Here is a 22,698-nt window from a genome sequence, read left to right on the forward strand (position 1 = left end):
ACATTAAAAACCTCGTCAATAGGCAATGACTCACATTAAGCCACTAATGCTGGGCTTAAAATTAACCTATAAATGTGCTTCTCACTCAAGATTGTCCCGTATGTAAATGTGAACGCTTAAACATCAAATTGTCTAGCCAACACTGGACGTGATGACGGAGTCGCTTCCGATGTTAGAACAAGTGTGCAGAACAGAAACCGCGAACAGAAAATGTATTTGCGGATACCTCCAACATTTTCGTTAAGTGAAAGAAACTGTTAATGATTGCGGCAAAAACTTTGACATCACTTTCAGCCAGCACCGTGAAACACAGATTCAAACAAGTGCGACAGTTGCTGGCACAAATCCGCGATTGACTCGTTTTGGAGGGCTTTGGAATCTTGAAGTTCGAGAATTTGAATATTCCATCCAAACAATCTGCAGTACAAAATTCCGCGACTAGGCGCTTCTAGCTTCTAGTTGTGTCTCAAATGGGAGTCTGCCATGAGGTGGCATTATGAGAGCATCGGTGTGAACGTTGTTGCTTGATTACTAAAACCGTGTTCTACTTTACCTGCGAATTTCTAATTGGCTGACTTGAAGGAACACAGGCTCTGTTTTAAGGTCCACAAAACTGCTGGTGAAACATACCGCATGCTAAGGAAAGCTTCTGGTGAGCAAGATTTGAGACAATCAAGAAAATCTGACTGTTTTAAGCGGTTAAAGATGTTCGGGGGTCTGCGGAGGATGCCAAAAACGCTGCCAACCTTCTTCATGAACAACTCTAGAAACGATCGCGCAAGTGCGTGAAGTGATGCACAAGTACTGGAAGCAAACAAACCATAATGGTCATGAAATAGTTGGAAATTGATAAGGGACATGTCAAAGCATTGTAGCTGATTGAACATGAGACGAATTGTAGTGAAGATCGCTACCTGTCTTATGAACGCCGACCGACGATATGATAGGGCTTCAGGTGTTCACTGAACTGCAAATAGCAGGTCGAGATGACCCACATTTCCTGCCCACTATCATTATTGCCCATGAATGGGTGCACGATTATGACGGTGAAATAAAACAGTCGTCTTCGCAGAGGAAGAAATCATTCTCTCCGCTGCCCAGAAAAGCGCTCTCAACTTTAATTATTTTCTTTAATATATCCACAGAACTGCCCACGAAGAATTTCTTTCACGTGGCCACACAGTCGCAGGAAAATCCTACTGCGCAGTTTTGAGGAGACTCACGGGAGACCTGAGACGCGGACGTCATGACTAAAGGGAGAACACAGACGCCGCTACATCACGGCAAGGCAAGTCACTCACAGTGAGTGTATGTCTGGCTGAAAGCACCACGCGCATTACTCACCTGATCTAGACCCCCTTACGATTCCTTCCTCTTCCCGAAAATAAAACGGAAGCTGAAATGGCGATGTTTTAACCCTACAGAAATAATTCAAGAGGAATCGCAACTAATTTTGAACACGATTCAGTCAAAAGATTCCCAGCACTACCTGGAACAAAGGGGAAAAGAACGGAAGCGTTGCCTGTAAGTGTCGGAGGTCTATCTTTATGGCGACGGTGGGACTTAAGGTGTAAGGTAAGTTGCGGTTCCGATTTTTACGGGGTATTCTCCGAAATTTTGAGTAGGACCTCAATAGTGTGAACGCCGAAGATCTGTCTCGGATTCATGTCAAACATTATTGCCTGGCAAGCAGTGGTGGAAACAAAAGTACAGCTCGGGGAAAGAGACCATGTACTACCATTTAGATTCACACAACGATAAGGTAGAGAACCATCACGGTCGCAGGTTATACAGGAAGTGCGTAACATTTCGATGGGGATCCGAAGATGTGTAATGTCAGTACTTCAATCGATTCTTGAAAAATTCTCCTCTGGTAGTGTCCACTAGTCCTATAAACATTTTAAAGTCGAATGAGGGTATCTTTACTTTTTGATTCCATTTTCAGGTATCTTTAGACACCTGGTAACACGGTATATTCAGCACAGTTGTTTCACTGTCGGTCGCTTGGTCATCTCACGATATCAGGCAGTCAAAGGTCAGAGGCCTTGATCGTTACTGTACATGCCCCATAGCGATTACGTATGTATCGGTTTATAGCCCTAGCATCTCGGCGACCATGCGACTCGACTCTTGAGCAGCCATTTCACATGCTGCCTATAATGAATGGTGTGTGTGTGTGTGTGTGTGTGTGTGTGTGTGTGTGTGCTGCCGTCGCCCCCCCTCCTCCCCCACCAAGCTGGCATCTCTCGCAGCACCGGCCGACACATAAATATTTATCGGATGGCTGGCGCACAAAGCAACGTTTAGCAACGGTCGAGGAGGGGTGCGGCGAGGGTGGCGCCCAGCGCGTGGGGAGAGAGAGAGAGAGAGAGAGAGAGAGAGAGAGAGAGAGAGACTCTCTTGACGCTCTCGCCTCGCCTCGAGCCCATCACCACTAGTGGCCCGCATCACTTTACGATACTGTAACAGCACCAGCCAACCATCGCATCCGTTGCGGAAAACCAGCAGTTATAACTGTGTTGCCATAGCCACGGAGGCAACGCTGGAGTGATCATAGATATGAAATCGTTATCTCACGTTCAGAAGATGTGGCGATGCCGTAGGCAAGTCATCTTCAATTAATCAACATGAGATGTGGTCATTTAAACTGCACTAATACAAAACTTCTAGACTAATTATCTTTAATATAGACATTTCATCGTTTTCTCATTTTTCTATGGATTTCTTTTAGACAGTATTTTATCACATACGCGTGTCGTCAAATTAAGTTGCGGCGCTGAACAATTCGAAACATTCAATCCTTTTCTCTGGTGACAACTAGTTATTTCTACTAGCCCCTCCCCAATGTTTTCGCTGAATTGTTTCTATGATCCTTCTCACAATTAATTGAAGTAATACATCGATGTTACTTCTTTTGTCGGTATTGCAGCACTACTTCCGTCCTTACCTAAAAGTTTCTCTCTGTCGTTCTGACCAGTTCTCCTCCTTGCTTAAGTTAACCTGATACACTGCAACCCCTGTTCAGTTTGTGGGGTGTCGGGCATTCACTTGATAGGCCTTAAAATTTCAGTTGACTTTTTCCTTGAGTCGTTGTATGTTAGATATCTGTCCAGTCTCTTGCCTACTCAGCAATCTGTGGTCTCCTTCTGTCTTACTGGGTTCTAGGATTTTTCTGGTGATTCTTCTCTCTAGTTTCTTTACGTTTTCTAGTGCACCTTTCCGATCCATGACCAATGTTTTGTTCTGTATAAGGTTTATGGCTTAATAACAGCGTTCTAATTTCTTTTACGTACAGCGATAGGCGTGATTTATTGTAGATCTTTCCAGTCTTCCAGAATGATCGAGTAAACTTTTGGTTTCTCTATCTCATTTGTTTGTATCATCTCCCCAAGCCCTCTTCGTATCACCATGTCTTGTCGTAAACTAGCTTTTTGGATTGAGACGTATTCTGTTCTCTGGAAGGAGATCTGTAGTCTGATATTGCCAGCCTTCTCTGTCAGGACATCGATTTGCTTTTCTGTAGTTTCTGCGCTATCTGTAATCCGATATCATCAGCGAATGCTAAGCAGCGAATATCTAGTCCTTTACTTTTCCTTTCTGGTGTGACTGTTTTATAGAGCCTTGCATCTTCAATTCTTTCTCTCATCCCCTCACAACTGTTTCTAATTTATATTATTATTATCGTTTTTCATCGTCCAAATACAATAGATTTAGTTGATACCACAAGAATTGTGAAAAGAAGTGGAAAAGATGTTGTTCATAAAACCACTCAATACGTATTCCTGGAAGAGGATAATCGCTGCGCCTAGAGATTGAAGATGGATTACGGCGCAACTGTACCGTCGTTATGCGGATAGTAACAGGATATTAATTGTATTTATTAAGCTTCTTCTTCCGTTGCTTGGTAAGTTTAGTAGTCTTATGTCTGACTGACGGCGTTCCTCTTCCCTTTGCCTTAGATGATAATTGTGTCCGATATTTTTTGGAAATATGAGTAGTGTCCGCCTATCTGTCTTCAATGCGTTTTCTTATTTTTGACTTATTCCTGTTTTTCTTCTCCTCTCTCTTCTTCTAAAATATTCCATATCTACTGCACGAAACATTTTTTCTTTATTTCACCAAAACCCACTCTTCACTTGTAAAGGATGAAGAAAAAATGCCGCACTGGGAGGTCGGCATGCGATTCCTCACCCAGATTAAAGACTGAAGTTTACCTAGGAAAATCAGATCAGGTGTACTTTGAAGAAAAAAAAAGGTATGAAAATGAGGAGCTGGCATCACTGTCACATCGGAAATACAGGGAAACGAGATCACCCCATCAGCCGTCGTAGTTCAACGAGTAAACTGCTGAGACATCAAACCCACATCCACCACGGAGCTTTTTTTCCTTTTTTTTACGTCCGTTCTCTAGTTCTCGTCGTTTATAGGCAGGACATCATTTTGTCTCATGGCAGTTGTCTATCGCACGACAGTGGCGTCCATTAAACCGCATGCATGTGTCCACCAACAGCGCAGTACACAACCATGACCAGCTCCGTCAAGCTCACGTATGGCGGCTTCCCGATGGAGTACACCAACGATGACTACATCGATATGCTTTTGGTCCTGAGTGCATCCGATAACCGAGCTGCTGCTGCTGTTCCTCGAGCGTAAGCAGCGCATATCTTCAAAGGCCAATAATAAGGTTTTTCGTTGCCTGGAGAACGCCTTCGGGACACCGGTAATTTTCGTCCACAAGTAATAGACAGAAGTCGTCCAACGACTAGACGTACTCCACAAACAGAGGACGTGATTCTTGATATCGTTTACTAAAAACCTCAGCGAAGTAGCCGTGATATTGTAAGACAGTTCACATACCTTAAAGAATGGTTGCTGAAGTGTTGCATGATGAAGAAGTGCATCCATATTCATGTTAGCTAAACACCAGCGATCAGAAGACTGTACTCGACGAGTACTGTTTTGTGAATGGCTTTTGCTCCAAGTGGAAGATAACTAACATTCTATAAATAAGGCGATACGGACTGATGAATCTAGCTATTTTCAACGTACACAACAGCCATTATTGGCCGTAATACAACCCGCTCGTCACACGTGAACGTGGCTTTCAAGCACGCTTTGGCGTAAGCCGGTGTGCTGGAATAGTGGGAGAAGTGTTTTATTGTGCATAGCATGATGTGCAATCTCGTGTAGCCTACCTATAGTGTTCTTGAACCTCTTTGGATACAAACGTTCTTATTCTATTCACTATTATCTTCTATTGACTTTATTTGTGTCAAGGATGAAACAGAGTGGTCATTTACGTTTTGCAAAAGTTTATGTTACGTCTTAACGTTTAAATAAAGGTAAGAGTAACAGAAAGAAACACACAAAACAACGCAAAACAAACGTTTGGCGCGAAAGTGACTCGAACATCGGTGAGTCTGCATATCTGTTCCCCATGGTATTGCCTCGTGTCACATTGACAGAGCCTCTTCTTTAAATCTCATTTGTATTAAACATGTTTGTTGCACTAGGTTTTGCTACATACATTTTTGTCTTGAACTAGCATGAGCAATCTTAAGCCCATAGCAAAGTGCGGCCTTTTTCCCTTCACTCTACATATAGCAACGTAGAGTTTTAGTTTTAAAATTTATGTGCAATGCACGTCATCAAGGAAACTGGACCGTCTTTTTTTATTTCCGCCGAACTTTTTACAGATTAAGACTATGGTATACTTCCATTTACTACTTTACAAATGATTGGTTTCGGTCACTTAATACCATGAGCTGGATCCATACTTCGCAGTGAGCTTAGTAAGAAGTAAATACGGTCCGTCTCACAGGAAAATCACGTCATTATACATTTATCATTAGTAAAGTGTTTGTACAGACCTGACTCTACTGTATCCACTTCCTTAACATGTCATTCATACAAAAAAGTATTAGGGGCACACTTTACACTCGCTGTTGCGTCAGAAAAAACGTTGGACGGTAAGGACAATAATGAAATATTAGAACTAAACAGTTTCAGTTAAACGTGTCGCTGAACTGTACACAGAGGTATTTTTACACCCTGAACAACTATTTCCAAACTCTCCACAGATGAGAAGCGAAATTTTTTTTAATAAGGAAGTACAAAACGAAAATGTTGTCGTCAGTGATTAACTAATTTTGCCAATGAGACAACGATGCGTCTCTGTGACGTAGGCTGAAGGAAACCGGTCACTGTAGTTTATTACATATCCATTCGGTGGGCAGTTGAAGGGCACCACTTGAATCCCGCCCGCTCTGTGTTAGCTAAATTTTCGTGTCAGGATGATGAGTCTTTACACTTAGTGGTAGTACGAGCAAAACAGAATAAACCACGCTAAGAGTTCAGTTGTGTTATAAAACGTACACTGCTGCCAGCAAAAGAAATTCTGTAATATAACAGTGTTAATACATTAAATAAGCCACAACACGGAGAAAAAACTCTTCAAACAGCCGCTCCCAAATTACATACACACAAACTAAAACTAAACAGAAGTGAGTATTGATGCAATTGCTAAGAGAAAATGAGAATCAGTACATAACAGTCAAAGCAACGAAAAACTAAATTTGTTAACTGTTCTCATTAAGCAGTTCGACCGAGAGTTAAGAAGAGCACAGCACCATGGACCAGAGAAGAAAATTGAACACACACACAATTGCATTGCAAAAAAGGGGCCTTCACACAGAAATGTTAGGGAAATAGCAACACACAAATCAATATTCTTAACTAAAACAATATATAAAAAAATCAACGTATTTATAAGTACAGGAAAATAATTTAACGCTTATGTAACAACTGCTTTCCAAGGAAAGTTGGTACACTGCAATATATATATACAAAGCATAGTTCATTCATTTACATTCGTGACATAAACAACGCACTTTGGAAACATGGTGTGTCCCTTTGTTTCTTGTTAGTGGGGTTTCAATGCCGTCGCGAAGTAATGAATACGATACGCAAGATTTATGAAATGTTCCGGAGGCCAAATGAAAAAGCTGGCAATGTGTGCCGAGAATAGCACCATGACCTCGCCGCTTCAGACTCATAATGGCAACACAGACAACAAGATGGAATTGAGAAGTGGTTCTTTCAAACAAAAAGGGATGCAGCATTCAGCAGACGCCGGGACGCGACCGCTCGTTTATTGCGCGGTTAGCCTTGAAACGGTTACGTGCGCTGCCGCCGACAATTGCACGACAGGAATTAAACATAGGTGCAGTGTCGTGGCAGACGGCAACATGAATCACGAATCTTTTTCGTGTCTCAGAGGGACAACGAAGGCAGTAAATTCAAGGTTATTTGTCGACACAAAACAAAATTCGGTCGCAAACAAGATATATAAAAATCGTGTTGCTTCCTTCTGCGTATAGTGTTCTTCACAAATCCGAACTTTGTTTTTCAGGAGAAATCAAGACCTGAGTTATAAGGTATCAAGACGCCCCCTCATCCCTGACGCAACGAGCAAAACAAACACTCAGATTACACTGTACGCAGTAATTGTATAAATCGGTCCTTTTCGACACACGATTCAACAGTGACATCTCTTTCTTTCACGCCGAATCACAAAAAATGTGCACCCTTCTATCCCATCAGTTGCAATTGTCGGCTTGCAAAGCAGGGTTGTCTAAAGGAATCTGCCGCCAATGCAAAGTTCTTGGCATTGCACGTACCGATGCACTAAGTATCCAAGCACTAATTTCGAAATTGTAAATAATACAAACGTGTTAGTTTAAAGCTTCAAATTAAATTTATGGAATGTCAAATCATGTCTATCATTTTTTTAATAATTTTCTGACCCTATTGACCTTTGTATAATTTACTTAGTTCAGAATATTGATGGGTTCAGCTCATAACATTATTTGATTCGTTAAAAACAGAAAAAAACGCTATCACTCTGGAATGATGTTCTGATAGTAGTACTACCGACAACGACGATGAGCTTCGGACTTCGCATACTGGCAATGCGTGTACTCTTCGATTACGTGCCATCTGCATCTATCCTCAATGATATGACGGTTATCAAATGAGAGATCATCATAACATATGTTCGGCAGTGCAGTAGACTATTCTAGCCGTTATGTGTTGACCGTCAATGGCGGGCGCATCAGTAGTGTAAAACGTTTTCTTAAGCATCTTTCCTTATTCTCTTGTTAAAACTACATCTCCCTGACGTACTTTAGAAGTTAAACAACAGATGATTTACGACAACTTTACTTCATTAGCGTTCTACCACTTTCTCTTTTCACTATACGAAAAAAATTACTACATATTGATAATTAGAAGAAAAACTTCAGGTCATTCTTGAAGACAAAAGACACAAAACGTTAGTATCAACATGTGTTTCGGGTCTGCACTAAAGCGGTTAGTACTGGTACATTACATTAAACAGCATATGGAATTAATGTATTATTATTATTATTATTATTATTATTATTCGATTAATACATTCTTGCCAACGCAGAAGAATAATATTCTTTGTGATGTAGGAATGATCCGTTATTCGTTCCAGGGGCAAGCCGAGACTTTTTCGTCGGCGGTAAAGCACTTTGGAATTGTAAAGTGGTTGCAGGGATTTACCAAGCCATTTGCCGTAGGCAGACGGCACCATCCAACTCACAAAGCCCCTGCATCCAATTTCCGGCGTTTGTTTCAGCATGGATGCTTTCAAATAGATGAACAACCTCGCCCGCCATGGTATATTCGTACATCACCTCCTTAACAACAGGTTCTCTACGGTATTGGGATAAACCTCAGTCAAAGCTCCAAGCGCTTGGTCCGCCACTATGGAGTAAGTCACAGGACAGTGTTTTGTATTCTACATGAAAGCTCATACCATTCCCATCACCTGCAACACGTGCACGGATTACAGAACAAAGCTGAGGACTTTTCCCCACGAGAAATGTTTTTTCGCTGGTTGTTTCAACAGTCCGTCATCACTACGGTCTTTCTGTTGTCAACACTCTACAACGAAGAAGCGACCTTCGGTAGCGATGGGATCATAAAACTGTACACTCTAATGTCTCTTGCAGCGGTCTCTCCGCGATATTTTCAGAAATTTTATAAATTATATAACTCAGTACATATCTCGAAATATCTCTTCTTATCTTAACGATTCCTAAACTTTAATATACGATGATTATCGATGCAAAGTAGTTTCAAGCCCTATTATTCCTTGGAGAGTCCATTTACTCCATGGAATAGCTTCTCTGCTATCTATGTTTTCTCTTATGAAAAGAATGAGGCAATGCTTGCCGATTAGCCGTGAAAGAAGGATGTATATGTATGTATTGTTGAGCTAGTCGCCATCTTGATGAGATTCTGTATGAGAAGGAATTTAATACATGAACTAAACTAAAGTAAGTGTGTACGCGTATTATTTAACTGATTATTATTGACAGTGTCTGCTTACTACGCTGTGTTGCACGGGATCAGTGGGGAACGTCTGATTTACACTGGACGAACCTGCCGTTTTGTATGCTCAAGATATCCAGTTCAAATAAATAGGCTAACACGGTCTTACCAGCAAATCTCCGATCTTCCCCATGTGATCACCGAAAGTTAATAATTATTACAAATGTTTTCAGGAGATCGACTGGCAATTTTCGTCGCACCGACACTTCGAAATTGCTTCACTGCCTAATGGAATTTAAGTTAAGCTCAATTTAATCAGGATAGAAAAGTATTGAACTGTGTGAATGTGATAAGCCTGCTTTGTGAATGAAAATTAACTTAATATACGCATGTTTTTACTATCCTGATCAGCGAAGCTAAATCAGGCCGGTGTGAGAGAGGTTTTTCAAATTTTAGATCCCACACAAAAAATATTAAAACACGTGTGTGGAATTTCTGCGCACACTGAATTTTGCCCGGAAAGTGTCCCTTTACGATGATGACAAATACTGCGGCTGGAGCACCAGCCCACTTCAGCATTACTGTTCGTCAACACACCACCATCATCATCATCGTGATCATCTATCTAACGACATCGGTAGGACGAGGATGCCCTTGTGATTAGTCACTTACACCACCGGACTTAAATCCTTCGACTTTTATTCGTGGCGGCATCTGGAAAGTTTTATGTCGCTGAAGTAGTTGCTGATATGAAGACCCTTTGGCAGCGTACCAGTGAAGCTATTCAGCTACAGCATGGAACATCCTAAAACGTGAGGCAATGCGTGAAACGACAGTGAACGCTCACTTTGCATACCATGGAAGCCACTTGCAATATCTTTTGTACCGTGGAAGTAATTAATACCACGTAACGCGTAATGTAACGTACCAGTACAGATTTCCTCGTAGCAGAGTCACTATCCATTTGCAGAAATAGCCTCACGTCGATATAAGCGTTTCTGTTCCTCCTGTCAGGAATAACCTCCAGAAGTTTGCCCCTACGCGACCCAGTGGTCGGTGGAGAGGCGGCATTCTGCCCCGGCATCCTGGTGTTGCCCGCAGAGGCACGCTGCCCCGCCTGCTGTGGCAAGGACGTCGCTCCAAACGGCATTCCGCGGTCGAAACACCTACGGCAGCTGCTTCTGCGCCTTTCCCCAGGATGCTTACCGCAGGCCGTTCACCGCTCTGCCCATTCTCTGTGCTGCACTGACTTATCTATATCTCCTCTATATCGTTGCACTTCATGATAATAGTAACAAACGCAGCGGAAAAAAAATCTGATACCCCTGAGAAAGGGATACGTTTAGTATTGTTCGCTCCATTTTTGCAGATCGATTTTTTCACTTACATTTTGTTTGTATTTCCTAATGTTTATCCCGTCCACTGTTTTCATGAAATGGCACATTAATTTTCATCCAACTAAGCGGGCGGACGCCCTTCCTGTCGTCACATTCGTCCGTTAACAGAATGGGAATGTTGTGTGCGCCATCAGTGTACGAATCGTATAAACTCTGCTCTGCTTGCTATTGTATCGTAACTACGTGTATCTTGTTTTTCTGAGGCAGACATTGAGGAACAGCCCCATTCCTGTCCAAACGAGCGTGAAAAATCGCCTCAAAATCACCCAGGCTGTCCAGAAAATCGAAACAACGGTCGTTAATCCGCCCCGCAAATTCCATTAGGGTCTGTCTCAGTTCCATCGCGCAAGATATTGCTGTGTGCATTAAACTGGACGAACAGGTCTTCCTTTTATGTAAAACATTCTCGGTATTCCTGCCGCGTCAGTTCTGGATAAAATGTCGGTATATAGAGCAAAAACTGTTTCAGACGAGGACTACTTAAGGTCCGAGATTAACCGTCTGAAGCACGTGTTCCGAAAGAATGGCTATGGTGCACTCGATATGAAGGAAGCGTTCTAAAAAAAAAAAAAAAAAAAAAAAAAAAAAAAAAAAAAAAAAAAAAAAAAAAAGAGGAAACGTGAAAATGCTGCACGCACACAGGATGAAACACCGATTGCGTTGCGGTTCTTCCTTTTTCCAGCAAAATCGGAAGAGTCCTGCGTAGACGAGGTATAAGACCGATTTTTCGTCCTCCTAAAAAAATTAAGGAGATGATGGGCCCTGTTAAGGACAATCTCTGCCTCAGGGTCCCAGGAGTTTAGAATATACCCTGTGAGTGTGGAAGTAAGTATATAGGTCAGACGATTCGTACCGTTTCCGACCGCTGTGCAGAACACCAACGCCATATTAAAAATAGAGAACTGGAGAAATCGGCAATTGCGGAACACAGCCTCACGGACAAACATAAAATTTTGTTCGATGAAACAAAAATTCTGTCCCATGCCTCCATGTACTGGGATTCTGTTATTAAGGAGGCTGTTGAAATAAGAATGAGCCAAAATAACTTTAACCGCGATAGCCGATACCATCTGAGTTGGGCATGGAAACGAGCGCTTGGTGCAAAGAAGCAGCAGAGACGTTCCTTCCAAGGTTTACGTTCCAACAGAAGCGGTGGCGCCACCGGGGCACACAGTGACACCGTCTGCGACAGCAGCACGTAATCGCCGAGCAATCAGAGGCCGTCCACGGGCTATAAATAAGGCTACCACACCAGCAGGGAAGACAGTCAGTTGTTCCTGGCGATGACGATGGAGGTAATCGTCGAAAGCTTGAAATTTTATCCAGAACTGACGCGGCAAGAATACCGAGTATGTTTTACATGTAAGTGCCGTCGCGAAAAACTTCGTTCCCAGGTCTTCCTTTTCTTGATCATCACTCTGCTGTCTTTTTTAAGTTATCGTATTACATTATCGATTTCAAAATCGCATCTTCAGATGCCATAAAAAAAACAATATGCACATATAAAATGTATTTTAGGTTGTGCTCCACGGCACAGCTTTTATAAAAGACATTTTTCTCTCCACTCCTACAACATTCCAAAATTTTTTATCCTCCAACTGCTTTATGTTATCACCTACACTGAGTTACAGACACACTCGTGTGCCAGCCGTAGCCGAAAATTCACCACCACAGAAACACGGCTAGCGTGTTTAAAATTAGCCGAAATATGTGGCGAGAGACTTCTGGTCAAGTGGTTTAGTATCGATACACATCTACAGCGTCTAATCAGTCAGCAGACGCAGACGTTTGTTTCACGTGCCGCGTAAGAAATAAGTTCAGTGTGCGACGGAATTTCGGATCGCTGTTGCGCAAGTATCCAACAGGATATAGCGCCGATGTGTTTGTTTCTGCCGCGAGTGCGGCGTATTGTTAGCCTGTTGTGTTTGGTAGCGAAAGTGGAACAGCTGCGCCCGCGTCAGACTTTGACGAAGGTGGCGAACGATCTCAGACCCAGTTACAAATCTGCGGAGAGGCGGCTGCACGAGAAGCACGGATTCGACGCGGAAGTAGCAGTCTGCAGCGGCGACAGACCAACTTCTGAGACAAAGCGTTCTGCCAGCAGATGCTCGTCAGGACGGGGGCGTTTGGGCAAGTAGAATTTAGTTACTACCTGCCCACGTTTAAGGAAACGGAACAGCAGACGCGTGAAAATGGTAAGGGCCGAGGGAGATTGGAGAAGTCGACGCAGTGAAATTCAACGTTCCATCTTTTCAGGAACAGGCGAGAAGTGGAGACTTACATACCGATGGAAACGACAAGTTTACTGTTACCAACTACAATTTATTTTATTTACACTACTTGCATCACAGGTTTACGCCTCCAGTATCAGGTGGATTGAAGTGAATTAATACGATATGTATGTGTATGACTTTGCAAAGCGTGTGGCACTCTCTAGTAGCTGGAGGAGGATAAAAAAATACTTTTTTCGTAAATGGCTCGAACTGTTGTAGTTTTTGACTGCAAAGATGGGCAGAAACATACACCGTGCGTCCAAAAAGTTCAGAGACTTCATTATAGTACAAGGAACTGGCGCGAAGTAGCTATCGTGACAGGTTGAACTAACAATTGTAGAGAACAGATGCGCATTCGACCAGTCAGTTATGAGCAGGCTTTGTCGAGCAGTGGATCTTAGATCATAGTGAATCAACGTTGTTGTGTCACGAAGTGTAGCAACGAACTGAACGTCTCTATATCAATGTTTTGAAGGAGAGGACAGTGTCCGCAAAGTCTGTCCCGCACACCTTGATTCCCGACGAGAAACATGGGCGCGTGGAAGCCTGCCGGTACTTGACTGAAATGCAAAACACGAACAATTTCTTTTCGGAAAAATCATCACGGGTATTATCACCAAGAACCTACATAAAACGAAAGGGTGCGGAATTTACGTGGAGGACACAACAGACATAGACGCCGATTTGACGCGTGAATTTAACCGTGTTCCAGAGAAGGACTTTTCCGACAGTTTCACATGGTGCTTGAACGTTGTGTTCGGTGATGTACTAGGAACGTCTGAAGCATTTACACTCCTCCGTTTTTCATCAACCCAGTCTAGGAATTTTCGCACTGACGGTGTAAATAAAGCCTGCATTTACTTCCTGTGGTTCCACCTGCCGTCTTTGCTTATTTCGGCTTTTACGAAGTGTATGTGATGTAAACACAACAGAAAAGGCGCCTCTAAACAATAGCAGCATTTTTAAATTTATGTTTCTGTCCATCTTTGCGATGAAAGACCTCACAAAACTTCGAGCCATGTATTAAAATAGCCTTTCGTTTTTGTCAGTCTTCTGCTACTAGACAGTGCCACAGGCTACACCGAAAGTCGTGCACACAACGCGTACATGTCGTATTATGTAATTCACATGAAGCCACCCGATGCTGGAATTTTCAACGTCTGGAACACATAGTAGGGATAAAATAAACTTTGTCAGGTATCAGTAAACTAGTAATTACTGATATCAATAACAGTCACGGTAAAGCCTAATCTGAAACAATCGAATTTAAAAATCGGACCCTATAATAAGGTCATGCAAACATTTTTAATAGAACTTCGTTCTACAACACATCATGTGACCCACTTTCAAACTGTCAAATTTAATATTCACATTCTGATTTTATTTTTTTGTTTCATATCGTCCACGGGCATGTAAGTCTCTTCTAGTGCCTAGAATTTTGATGTTTGCTTTGTATAATGTTATCAGTATTAAGAACAAAATACCGAAAGTTCTTTCTGAACAGTTAAATGATAAAAGAAGGCACAACTAGGTAATAGTTTGGGAATCGTACCGATTTTCACATTTTCGCGCACTGCCGTTCACAACGAAAAGTGGCTGACCCTTCAGTCTCGTATCTCTGTCTCTGTTATCTCTCTATTAGGCTTGGGTGTGTCTTAATCGAAGTTTAATATTGATGTTTAATAGTGTTTACGACATTTTTTTTTGTTTCTGGTATCGGCAATTCTACCTGCAGTAATAAAGCTGGGATAAGTTTGTAAGTGTCTCGCTAGAAAGCACTGGAACACGGTAACGTAAGTAACTACCTACCGAGTGTTTGACGAACGATCAGGTGAAACAAGGCCGTTAAACGCTCCGGCACTGGCAAATATCGGCACTGTGATGATAAATTCGTAGCCTTCTCCAGTGTGAAAACCACGAGTTCCGTCTGAGTAACCCAATACACTACTTTGCATTAGTCGGTACATTTAATTAAATGAGAGTCTTCCGTGTCCTGTACAGCCTACAGTGATAGCGCTTGGGTTGGGAACTGCATAGGTGCGGCTGAACACAATGGCGCACCGACATTAAAAAACTAGAGAGTTGTAGGAACGACGGGAAGTGGGCACACGACGTGACTGTGTGTTCTGCAGGAAACGCCAGCCTCAAAGACACAGACAGCCGTGCACCTTACCGTAGGTGCAACTGTGGAAAGACCAGGCTAATCCGTTGTTCCTCAAGACGGGCAGCAGTCTTTAGATAGTTTCAGGGGCAACGGGCTGAATGAATGACTGATCTGGCATCTATCATTTACCGACATGGCTTTGCTGTGCCGGTACTTCGAATGACTGAAAACAAGGGCAAACTACAGCTGTGATATTTATTTTTCTCACCGAGGACGTTCAGCTCTACCGTATGGCTTAATGATGACAACATCCTCATGGGTAAAAGACTCTAAAGTAGGTCTGCATTCGAATATCCAGGCGGGTTCTACTCAGGAGGATGTGTTCATGCGGAAAAACAAGACTGGTATTCTAGAGGCCCGAACGTGAAATGTTAGATCACTTAATTGGCTAGGCAGGGAAGAGAATTTAAAAAGGAAAATGGGTAGTTTTAAATTAGATATAATGGGAATTAGTGAAGTCCGGTGGCTGGAAGAATAGCACTTCTGGCCAGACCAGTACAGGGTTGTCAACACAAAATTAGATAGGGATAATGCACAAGTACACTTAATAATGAATAAGAACATAGGAATCCGGGTAACTACTATGAACAGCATAGAGACACACTATCGTAGCCATGACAGACACAAAATCGTTCACGATAGCACTATACGCCTAATACGCCAACTAGTTCCGCAGATAATGAAGAGATGGAAAGAATGTTTGATGAAATAGAGGCAGTTATTCAGACAGTTAATGGAAAGGAAAATGTAATTGTAACGGGTATTGGAATTCGGTACCAGGAAAAGGAAAAATAGTAGGAGAACATGGATTGTGGAAAAGGAATGAAAGTAGGAGCCTCTTGGTAGAATAATTTAATCATGGCGAAAACTTGGTGTATGAATATTGAAAGAAGACTGTATACATGAAATAGACATCGACACACTGCAAAGTTTCAGACTGATTATATAATAGTAAGACAGAGATTAAAAAACAAGGTTTTAAACCATATGACATTTACTGAGGCGGACTCTAGCCATAATTTATTGGTTATAAACTACAGACTAATACTAACGAAATTACTTAAATATGGGTAATTAAGAGCGTGGAATCTGAATAAATTGAAGGAACCAAAGGTTGTTGAGATTTTCAGAGGGAGCATTAAACAAAGTTGGCAACAGAGGAAAGGAATAAAATACAAGGCGAATGCGCAGCTTCGTGAGATGAAACAGGGAAGGCATAAGAGGTAGAGAGACAAAGCCAACTAGAAACCCACGGATAATTACAGAGATATTGGATTTATTCTGACGAAAGTTCAACAAACCTTTGGAGAAAAGAGAAACAACTGTGTGAATATGAAGAGCTCAGACGGCAAACCAGTACTAATTAAAGAAAGGAAAGATGGAAGGGATAAGAATATACAGAGGGTCTATGTAAGAAGAACAAACTCGAATAATCATAATAAAGAAGCAGGAGAGGAAATAGGTGAAGATGAGATGGTAGACACGACATTGCAAGAAGAATCTGAGAGAGCACTGAAAGACCAAAGCGGAAACAGGGTCCCCTATAGTAGATGACATTCCCTCATAATTATGTGGACCCTTGTGAGAGCCAGCCATCACAAAGTTAGTCCATTTGGTGTGCAGGATATGTGAGGGAAGGGAACGAAGTAATAATTCCAAAGAAGACACGTGCTGACAGGTGTGAATAATATCAAACCCTCAGTTTATTAAGTGGTGGCTGCAGAATAATTACACCAATTATTTACAGAAAAATGGAAGAACTGGTGGAGACCGTCATTGAGTTATGATCATTCTGGGTTCCAGAGAAATGACTGAACACGTTACGCAATGCTGACCATACGACTTATCTTAGAAGACAGGTTGACGAAAAATAAAAATACGCTAGGAGTATTTGTAGATTTATAAATGTGGACTGAACAACACTTTTCAAAATTTTGAAGGTAGCTGGCATCAAATCCAAAGTTATGTGCAACTTGTTCAGTAAACATAGTGCAATTATAAGGACCGAAGAACATGAAAGAGAAGCAGTAGTTGAGAAAGGAGTGAGATAGCCCCTCCCCACTGTTACTCAATCCGTACATTGGGCAAGTAACAAATGAAACCAAGGAGAACTTTGGATAGGGATTCAGGGAGAAGAAATAGAAATTTTATGCTTTGCTGATTACATGGTTATTCTGACAGAGGTGGCAAGACACTTGGAAGAGGTCTCGGGCGGAATAGATATCATCTTGAAAAGACGTAAGACGAACATCTACAGAATTAAAACCACAGTAACAGAATGTAGTCGAATTAGGCGATGCTGAGGGAAACAAGTTAGGAAACGGGACATTGAAAGAAGTTTTGTTATTTGGACTGTAAAATAAATTATGATGGCCGAAAAAGAGAGGAAGTAAAATGCAGAATGACAGTGGCCAGAAAAACGCATCTATAGAAGGAAAATTCGTTAACGTCGAATATAAATTTGTGTGTCAGGAACTCTTTAGCGAAGATATTTGTCTTGTAAAGAAGTGAATCGTGGGCGAAAGGCAATTCAGACAAGAAGAGAATAGAAGATTTTGCCATGTGGTGCTATATAAGAAGGCTGAATATTAGTTGGTGACATCGAATAACAAATGGAAGAGGTCCTGGATCGAATTGACGAATAGCATAACTTGAATAAAAGCAGGGATCGTGCTTTGTGTGTGTGTGTGTGTGTGTGTGTGTGTGTGTGTGTGTGTGTGTGTGTGTGAGAGAGAGAGAGAGAGAGAGAGAGAGAGAGAGAGAGAGAGAGAGAGAGAGAGGGGGGGGGGGGGAGAGAAGAGATAGGGGTGGGCGAATAAAAATTGTAGAGGGAGACCAGGCTTGAATACAGCAAGCAAGTTCAAACGCATGTAGGCTACGGTAGTTAATCAGAAACGAAGAGGATAGAGTAACATGGAGAGTTGCCTCAAACCAGTCTTCGGAATGGAGAGCACAACAGAAGCAGCAGAAAAGTCACAGTCTCCGAGCGAAGAATCTCTAGCTATCTCCAACATATTATGTGTCACTTGCAACAATTGTTCTACTAAAGTGCGTGTTGGATTTCAGAACATTTACTATACGCGAAAAATCTAAGTATACTGAACTGTGATAAAATACTTTCCGCTATTTATCAACTAACTTGCAGACGAAGCGGAGTTTAATATGCCTGACATGTCAGTAAAGAATATGATATCGAACTCAATTACACACAGCATTTCAGCTATCATTAGCTATTTCTGTTTCGTCGAAACAGTTGCTCTAAAACAGTATGGTCTGCTAGCAAACGTTGTCAGCGGCCAGAAAGCAATCAACCCCGGTCGATATGGTTTGATTTTATCAATTCAGCTATTCCCATCAGCTACCATACTAGAGTAGACGCGAACAGTAATTGTTAAAACTCACTAGAAATTTTCTGGTTGTAGTGTCCTTTTTGTATCACCATGAACAGCAAATATTGATCATAACTATTACGTATACTATCGTGAATACTGATAGTATGAACAAGAAAATCATCTCCTAGCACATCACACGGCAGGTTTAATGTGTAATTGTACGAAACGTTTCAACGGGCAATTTAAAATGGAAGTCAATTTCAGCGAGACACGGAAACAAGGGACACACCATTCATACAATAAGGCGATAATTAGTGTTATTCCAGTTTTATATGTTAGGAAACTCACCCTGAGACTGTTTGGGGACATAGGGAGCAAGCAGTCGCGTCCGCTTCTTTTCATAGCCCTTCTGAGTGATGTCACCTGAAAAGCACAAAAAGGAAACTATCAGACACAAGAAACCTACTTACACCAACATCACATAAATTTCATATAACGAACAACACACATCCGACGCAAAAAAAGACAATTAACACCAATCTCACCAATAAAATGTTAGCATTAAATTAAACTTGCACTATGGATTCTCTTTCCCGATCGTGACTGGTAGAGGATAAAGTACCCAGCTGGACTAGTGATTCCATTTTTCTGTATAATATTTGGACGATTGACATAGTCGTTTGCGTTTTAAGTTGCGATCAATGGCCCTACTCTAATAAAACAGCCACATGACGAAGGCAACTAAATCAAACGTAGAGACAATGTGGAGAAAACTAGAGTCGTCCAGAAAGTTTGGCGGTGGGGTGAGTGGATTGCTGGACTGCTGTAGCCTGTTGTGGGGTTGTGTACCATTGCGGGCTACGGCGGAGACGAAGCCTCCCCGTCGTTTCTAGGTCCCCAGTTCCATGCAGTATAATACAATTAGCAGTTTCTCGTGTTCTGCTAATAAAAAGCGAGTGGCGTCCCGTATAAACAAATTAATTGGGATTTAATTATTTCTGAAATATTTGTTCCTCGCAGAGTTTATCACAGCAGGAGACAACTACTACAGAAGACTGCAGGTTGGTGAACATTTATTAGAACTTCTGCATTCCACTCAAAGCGGTGGAAGCAAATAGATACCTCGCGTATACCGCTATTTTAATACAAATGAGATCAGTGACACGCCACCTGTGGTAATACGAAGAAGGTATGAACGAGAGAAATTTTGGAGGAAAGAGGTTTATCATACGCACGTATACATATCTGTTTCTCTTTTTTTGAGCTTGCCGTAGCGTGTGTGTCTTCCACATCTCTTCCTAAACGAATGGATCGATTTCAACCAAACTTGGTACATATATCCCTTACTGTCACGCAACAATTTCTGTGGGGGTAAAAACCACCTACTTATTACAGTTGTGGAGTTATGACGTCATAAGTAATGAGATGCGTGAAAAACTGCCGCGTCATGCATGGCGTTTAAATGTACTACCTCTATGCTACTATCTGTACTCCCAACGTGTTTCGCTGACAAAATCCACATACGCTGTTGAATGTACCTAAACACATATATCATCGTGCGATAACATAGTTCAAGAGATATGACGTCATAAACCCTACCGCATCATGCATGAAGTCTCAATACATTTATTCTTTACTACTGACACACTTCTACAGTCCATTCAACTTAAGGAAACCCCTGACACCTGGCATCCATTTTGACAGCTTACAATTGCGAAGCGCGAACGGCTGTAAGCTAGAACGGTAGTCGTCTATACAGCTATGAAGAAGCATTGCAAAAGAGACGTTGTAGACACGCGAAAAAGTTGTGCCCCGCGTACAGACACTGTAGGGAATCAAGCTTCTTAACATTCGTACATTACGGGTGGTTTTTCGTAATTTCAAAGATGTTATGTTTTCACGAATACATGGAAATGATTTTTTTCGATATTTCACTACAAAAACAGTTCTTTTTTGTTTTCGTTTCTAACAGAAAACTGGCAAAACAAAAACGCGAGCAATAACAGGTTTGTCAGCTAGTCATCAATAAAATAGTATTTTTGATCACTGGTCCTTTTTCTCAAAACACAGTTTCCAGTCATCTATTATATACATAATTTTAATCACAGAGGTTTTAGGCATACTGTATATAAACAGAGACAACAGAAGTCTAATGAAAACTTTAAGGTTTCTTATGACTATCACACCATTCCTAGTGCGGAAAATGCAGCCACGAGAGGGAAATATTTAATCGGCGTAGTTCCAGCTCATCACCAGCTGTGAGCGTGTAAAATCTCAGGGTAGAAACTCTGACCCTGAACGTATAACCCCATGAAAACCGATGTCCCACTTCGCTCTAAACAGAAACCCACTTCTATGCCCCAAAATGCTTTTTAAGGAAGAAAAGAGCACAGTTACAGTCTTTTAATTTTAAAAAATATTTGGCGCTCACCGATCGTTACTCATGCATAAATTCGTGCCGAATCTCCGCAGATGCGCCCTGCTGGCCAGAAATTTGCATTGCGGCCGCTCCGACAAATACCAGAGAAGTTAGCCGCCATGTGTGTGCCACAGGCAGCTGACGGCACGGAAAAGCTGCCCCCCACCCCACATACGTGGAGCGGCTACGTACACACCGGTGCACTGCCGGTGGTACCTTGCACCTACGAGTTCTTTCTGGGACAGCCACGTGATAATAGATTTCAAACAAAACCACGAAGAATTTAGTTTAGGTGTCTTACGGGTTGTTGCTTGTAGATGTGGGCTGTTTTAACATTTTGTACGATATTCAACATCAATTCAACAAACATCGTATACAATCTTTCAGGCAATATCTTTTAAACGATGAAATGCGAGTATCAATCTTGCGTCGTTGCTGAAACGCTGTACGTCCTCGATGAGACCATTACCACCAGTTAAATAGTTCCCATGCTGCCGAATTGATGTGCTAATTATGGCTGCCTCTCTGTCTGTCTCTCTGGTGCGATGGAAGCAAACGACGTTTTTTAGCTTTTCCAGAACGCCTCCAGTGTAACTGGTCTTTGTGAATAAACATGTTTGATGGTTTTCCACATATATGAGTCGAAATATGTATGTGATACCGGCACAGCTGTAGATACTGGGCCCTCTTCGGTCTCTCCATTGTGCTGGAGTACGCTCTGGTCTCTCTGTATTTGTGATATGGAGAACTGCTTTATTGTTTCTCACGCATGGTCGTTTGCAGAATGAATCTATCATTCTGCAGCGAAATGTGCGTTGTTTGGAAACTTCATTAGAGATTAAAACTGTGTGCAGGGCGGGCACACTACTGTAAAGTGAATCCCCCCGCCCTGTCTGTGGCTAAGCCGTGTCTCTGCGATGTCCTTTCTACCGGGAATTCCAGTCCATCGGAGTATGAAAGTGGAGCTCATTTTAAGTTTATATAGCGAGAGACAGGTACTGACGGATTTGAACCTGTGAAGGTGGGTCGTGAGTAGTGCCCGGATAGCTCATATATAATCTGCGAAGAAATTTCAAAGATAGGCCAATATCAAACTAATTATCTTTCCAATGCTGGTATAATGTGAAACACCGTATAACCGCTCCGGTAAACTTAAAGTCATACCTATACATCCCATATTGTATAAACATTAGACCAATAAAATAACTCTCAAAGACTGTATATATTTCTATGCACGAAGGTCGAACATATGAGTTTTTGAATGCCGTCTTAATGCATTCGTGGTAATATTTTGCCCCTACAAGTCCGCGATGCAGGGCGGAAATGGAACTGGCAGCAATTAAGACGACAATGAATGGAAACACTGCGGCACCAGTGACTCAGTAGTGTCCTCACAGCTAATGACACTAATTATATGCGTGCAGAGGATGTTGCAAAAAGGCTCGTACACGAATAAAAGTCCAAAAATTTCGAATGCGACGCCCAGTTTTTCCCAGGATATTGCTGGTACTTTGTGACTTTTGTCTTTGGAAACATTTCGTTCATTTGAAACATCCAGGGACGCATTGTGGTTGAGATTCTAGGTTAAAGCGTACGCACTCCCTTAAAGGGCTGGATGTGCCGGTTCGTAGGTGCGAAGAAAGCAAGAGCGCAGTATACTCAATACGAACATTTCAAGAAGGGCACTGTAGTTTTCTAAGCTGTGATTCTTCGCCATAAATAATCCGTAATAGTGAAACTGCTGACCATGTAA

General features: G+C 41.9%; 1 protein-coding gene across 2 annotated transcripts in view; it reads right to left on the minus strand.

Moving 5' to 3' along the window:
• The window catches only part of LOC124803897 (disco-interacting protein 2 homolog C), a 605,756-nt gene that overhangs the window by 224,243 nt on the left and 358,815 nt on the right, over positions 1–22,698 (minus strand). For both annotated transcript variants that reach the window (XM_047264711.1, XM_047264710.1), the window contains exon 2: positions 18,875–18,949. In XM_047264711.1, coding sequence (XP_047120667.1) covers positions 18,875–18,949 — 75 coding nt within the window. The remainder of the gene's footprint in view (positions 1–18,874; positions 18,950–22,698) is intronic.

The sequence above is a fragment of the Schistocerca piceifrons genome, chromosome 1 (assembly GCF_021461385.2).
Source record: "Schistocerca piceifrons isolate TAMUIC-IGC-003096 chromosome 1, iqSchPice1.1, whole genome shotgun sequence".
In the NCBI taxonomy this organism is placed as follows: domain Eukaryota; kingdom Metazoa; phylum Arthropoda; class Insecta; order Orthoptera; family Acrididae; genus Schistocerca; species Schistocerca piceifrons.